General features: G+C 41.5%; 1 protein-coding gene across 1 annotated transcript; it reads left to right on the top strand.

Annotated features, from left to right (window-relative positions):
• Positions 1 to 334: 334 nt before the first annotated feature.
• Positions 335 to 5,206, top strand: LOC141133775 (tripartite motif-containing protein 14-like). The gene has a single exon (XM_073623332.1). It carries the CDS (start codon positions 615 to 617, stop codon positions 2,253 to 2,255), a length of 1,641 nt encoding a protein of 546 aa, XP_073479433.1. The 5' UTR covers positions 335 to 614; the 3' UTR covers positions 2,256 to 5,206.
• The last annotated feature ends 292 nt before the right edge of the window (positions 5,207 to 5,498 follow it).

The raw sequence follows: 5,498 nt of genomic DNA, 5'->3' as shown, positions 1-5,498 counted from the left end.
CAAAAAATTGTAGGAGAATACATATCGGCCTAAACTGAGGAAAAAAATTGTTTTTTTGAAAAAATATGTGCGATATTTATTATAGCAAAAAGTAAAAGATAAAAGATTGTGTTTTTTTTTCAAAATTGTCGCTGTTCTTTTGTTTATACCTCAAAAAATAAAAAACGCAGAGGTGATCAAATACCATCAAAAGAAAGCTCTATTTGAGGTAAAAAAAAAGGATGCAAATTTTGTTTGGGTACATCGTCGCACGACCACGCAATTGTCAGTTAAAGCGAAGCAGTGCCACATTGTAAACAGTGCTCTGGTCAGGAACAGTGGTAAAATCTTCCGGGGCTGAAGCAGTTAAAAAATCAACTGAGAGCTGAGCTCAGCCTCGCCCTGTGCAGAGGAGTTGCAAGCATTTTAATTGTATTTCTAGCTCCAGATACTTTCAGTTCTGTCTGAACTTTTAGGCAGATCCTGTAACCTTGAAATACGGGCACAACTTCTGTCGGGGCTCTATTGATCGTGTGCTGGATACACAGGAGGGGTTTGGAGGATATTCCTGTCCTGTATGCAGAGAGAAGTTTCGGGATTGTCCTGCACTGCAGAAGAAAATTAAACCTTGTAACATGGCGGAGAATTTTCTGTCTGCTCATCCGGATCAGAAGGAGTCTGGGGTCTTCTGTACTCACTGTGTGGACTCTCCTGTACCTGCTGTTAGATCCTGTCTACACTGTGAGGTTTCTCTGTGTGATAAACACCTGAGAGTCCACAAAACCTCCCCAGAACACGTCTTATGTGACCCCACCTTGTCCATGGAGAGCAGGAAATGCTCCGTCCATAACAAGATGCTAGAGTATTACTGCACTGAGGATGGTACTTGCGTCTGTGTGTCCTGCAGTTTGGCTGGAGAACATCGGGGACACCAGGTGGAGATGTTGGAAGACGCTTCTGGGAAAAAGAAGGAGACTCTGAGGAATGTTCTGCAGAAACTTCTGACAAAGAGAGAGGAGACGGAGGAAAGAGTCCAGAGTCTGCAGGAACACAGCTGGAAAGTAGAAGAAGAAGCAGCTGGTGACACCGAGAGAGTCACTGCCCTGTTTGAAGATCTCAGGAGACGTCTGGAAGACCTGGAGAAGAGAGTCCTGGAGGAGATCTCTGGGCGGGCAGAGCGGGTCTTTATCTCCATATTGGATTTCACTCGGGATCTGGAAATAAAAAAGGAGGAGCTGTCCAGGAAGATGTGTCACATTGAGGAGCTGTGTAACGTGACGGATCCACTGACTGTCTTACAGGAATCAGACACAGGTGACTTGTGTGATACTGAGGATGGAGATAATGAGGACAGAGAGAGACATGAGGAACTCCTCCATGATGGAGGGGGTCTGGGTGTAGTGGGGGTCTTACACACAGGTTTATCTGATATAATAACAAAGGTAAATGTATTCTTCCCTATACGGGAATCTTCAGACATATTAATGGATGTAAACACAGCTGGTAATGAGCTACAGATATCATATGACAGGAAAACTGCTTCCAGGTCATATATAGACCAGAATCATCCAGAAAAACCAGAGAGGTCTCAGGATTGTCCTCAGGTGATGTGCAGTCAGAGTTTCTCCTCAGAGAGTCATTACTGGGATGTGGATGTTGGGGGATCAGAGAGCTGGAGAGTTGAAATGTGTTACCCTGCAGACATATTGCTGGATGTAAACACGGCTAGTACTAAGCTACAGATATCAGATGATGGGAAAACTGTATCTAGGTCAGGTAGGAGCCAGAGGCGCCCACAAGCACCAGAGAGATTTCAGTGGCATCCTCAGGTGTTGAGCAGTCAGAGTTTCTCCTCAGGGAGACATTACTGGGATGTGGATGTCGGGGGATCAGATGAATGGGTAGTTGGGATGTGTTACCCCAGTATAGAGAGGAGAGGACGTAAGTCAGAGATTGGAAAGAATAAGAAGTCCTGGGGATTGGACAGGTCTGGTAATCAGTATTTTGTGATACATGACAGTAAAGATATCCCCTTACCCACCAATCTCTCCAGTAACAGAGTCAGGATAGATCTGGATTATGAGGCGGGGCGGATCTCCTTTTATGATCTGTGTGTCCCGATCCGACACCTCAACACCTTCACCACCACCTTCACTGAGCCCCTCCATGCTGTGTTTAATGTATTGAAAGGTTGTATAAAGATATGTGAGGAGAGAAGTGAGAACGCCCAGAGTCTGGTGACATCACAGGAATGGGTGATGGGAATGGATCATTGATCAGCCACTGCTTGGAGGAAGTGGTGACTCCATAGATAGAGGAGCCACCCTAAGACAAAATATGTGTTACTGGTAGGATCACTAGGGGAAAATAAAGGGGGAAAAAGGCCTAAGGTTGATAAGCTTCAATATATATCATTTTTGTTTTTGGGTTTAATACCACTTTATGTCTTTGCTCCAGAGCAAGCATGCTGTAAATCCATGGTTCTCAACCTCGGTCCTCAAGTACCCCCAATAGGTCATGTTTTCAGGTTTTCCTTTATCTTGCACAGGTGCTTTAAATCAGAGTCAATGGCTTGGTATTTTGGACAGCTATTTTATCTAAGAGAAATTCCCAAAACATGGCCTGTTGGGGGTGCTTGAGGACCGAGGTTGAGAACCACTGCTGTAAATAAGAATCAGAAAAAAAAGTCAGAATTCCTTATCTCTATACTTGTTCCGGGTCAAAGACCGAGGCAGTATTGAAGCCAAAGCATCAGCTTGTTAGCCAGGGAACTAGCATTCTCAAAAGGAGTTTAGCAATGGCAGCCCCCATTATTCTCTCATGACAGATGCGCTATAAATATAAAATGTAATTCATTTTCTGACACAATGATAACTGTCAGGTGTGTCTGGATTCCAGGGACAGTCCCGGGATTTAGAGGTTTGTCTCTGGAAATGTTTCCGATTTGAATCATATTTTTGTATATTTTTCTTTATTATGATTTGTATTACAGAGTCATTTCTCCTTCATGGTAATAATAATCGGTGACAGTTATTTTATTGGTATAACATAAAATTTGGGCTATGCATTGGTACTTCATCCATAATTTATGACACAGAAATTCATAAAAAACTATATATTTATTACAAAAAGTTAAAATATGTTAGCATTATATTCATAAAATCATAAGGTCAATGCTCATTTTGGATGATGCAGGCCATATAATTACACTTCAACAATATTCCTTTGCTAATATGTCAAGAGCTCAACGCATTTCACCAACATTGGTTCCTCAGGACCTCAGTACCTTGTCCGCAAAGAAAATGTGACCTATCCAAAAGGAAAAAGCACAACAAATCATTTTAGTAAATAATATGCAACTTGATACAATAGTACCTTGGATTACGAACATAATCTGTTCCAGAAGAATGCTTGTAATGCAAAGCACTCGTATATCAAAGTGAGTTTCCCCATCAGAATCAATCGAAAGTCAGATAATCTGTTCCACAGTCACTGCTGGTCTATGCAGTACTGCATGTGGCCAGAGGTGTGAGGGTGCCGGTGTATGCAGTACAGCATGTGGCCAGAGCTGCGGGGGCGTCAGAAACACTCGGAAACGTTCAGAGACACTCGGGATCGGAGTGTTTCTGCGTATTTCTGAGTATTTCCGGGTGTTTCAGGACGTCTCTGAGTGTCTCAGAGTGTCACCGGTGCCCCCTGCACCTTTGGCCAAATACGATACTGCATACCCAGAGGCTTGAATCCTGCTCGTCTTGTGAGAACACGCTCAGAAACCGAGCCAGGATTTAAAAAAAAAAAAAAAAACAGCTTGTATTGTGAAACACTTGTTAACTGCGTTACACGCAATCTGAGGTTCCACTGTATATAGTAAACATGATGTGTCCCTCTAGACCACTTACGTGCTCTAATCAGAGCCAGGCAAAAGTCAATGATGTGCCGTATGCCGTAAGGCTGTGATAAGCTGTGTGGTACAATAGAACCGTGCATAAAAATGCCATTAATTTGTCCTTTATAAAGGAGCACAACATCACTAGGCAGGACTTATGTTCAAACAAAATGTCCAAGAGTGTCACACTCACTCAGTAAATAGATCCTAGAGGAGAAAATCACGATCACAATATCAGAATGTTTAATCCCATACAGAATAATGTAACCTATAATATCTAATACATACAAACCATATATTTATGAATATATGAATATTGAGGTCCTGAGGAAGCAATGTTGGTGAAACACGTCGACATATTAGCAAAGGAATATTGTTGAAGTGTAATTATATGGCCTGCATTATCCAAAATGAGCATTGACCTTATGATTTTATGAATAACATTATAACATATTTTAACATTTTGTAATACATATATACATTTTTTATGAATTTCTGTGTCACTGTCCTTCTCTGGTACCAGTAAAGCCCACAAAGTTCTATATATATATTCTTTAAAGATTATTTTATTGCTCATATTCCTGTTTCTATCAATGTCGGCAGTTTTCAGTCCTGGAAAAACAAGTCTCCTTCGTACAGGAGAGAATTCTGGGAAATCTCTGGAAGATATATGAGGAATAATGAGGTCGTCTCACTTCCTGTTAAAGCAGAACTCCGGGCTATATTCGTGTATACAGAGCTGCCTTCATTTCTCCTTTCTATCTGCCCGTAGTTCAGCTTTAAATTAGAGAAGACATCCCGACATTCAACTCCTCCTTTCCTAAGATTTTGTTAGATTTTTTCTCTGAATGTTTTTCTCCTAAAGTCTCCATTTATATAGAGAAATGTTCTTTTATCATATAGTGATAGGAAGTGATGAGGATTTAGAGTTATAGGGGAACAGCTGGACTGAGGAGCTCCTAGAACTAGTATTGTCCATGTCTAAAGGGGTCCCGGAGAATCTTTATTTCATAGAAAAGAATACAGAAATAGATCTGCAGATCAGGGTCTGGATTTTGCTTGGCAGAAGAGCTGACAGTCCACATCAGATTTCCCCTGTGATAACCCCGGAGACATCTATCATCTGTTATAGTCAACCTGCCATCCACCAGAGGACCGGATTAGGAATGTTCATGTTTCCATTGGTTATGTTTTATTTCCATCACTACAGTCATGTGATCAGTTCTGTCAATCATTTTTCACATCTTGTATGTCCCAATCATCTCTAGTAATTAGAAGTGATTGTCAGGAATTGTATTGTATTGGAAGTGATTTCTTTATAATAAATGGAGATGAAGCATTTCCTCAGATTGGGTTGCGCTGTGCTCACTATATAAACAGTAACAAAGGGAGGACAGACCATATTGGCCCCATAAAGAATGAGGAAGGACATCTGGTTACAAAGGATGGGGAGATGGCTAAGGTATTGAATTTATTCTTCTCCTCAGTCTTCACAAGGGAATCGGGGGGCTTCAGTAACCAAAACTGCAGTGTTTATCCTCATGACACGTCACAGGAAGCACCTCCATGGTTAACAGAGGACAGAATTAGAGATAGACTTGGAAAACGTAATATTAATAAGTCACCGGGACCA

Source organism: Aquarana catesbeiana, linkage group LG03 (assembly GCF_042186555.1).
Source record: "Aquarana catesbeiana isolate 2022-GZ linkage group LG03, ASM4218655v1, whole genome shotgun sequence".
Lineage (NCBI taxonomy): Eukaryota > Metazoa > Chordata > Amphibia > Anura > Ranidae > Aquarana > Aquarana catesbeiana.
Note: the sequence above shows the minus strand (reverse complement) of the source record. Positions and strands in the feature narration are given on the sequence as shown.

Excerpts from the sequence above, each read along its gene's own strand:
- LOC141133775 (XM_073623332.1), top strand. The coding sequence starts at position 615 with ATGGCGGAGAATTTTCTGTCTGCTCATCCGGATCAGAAGGAGTCTGGG.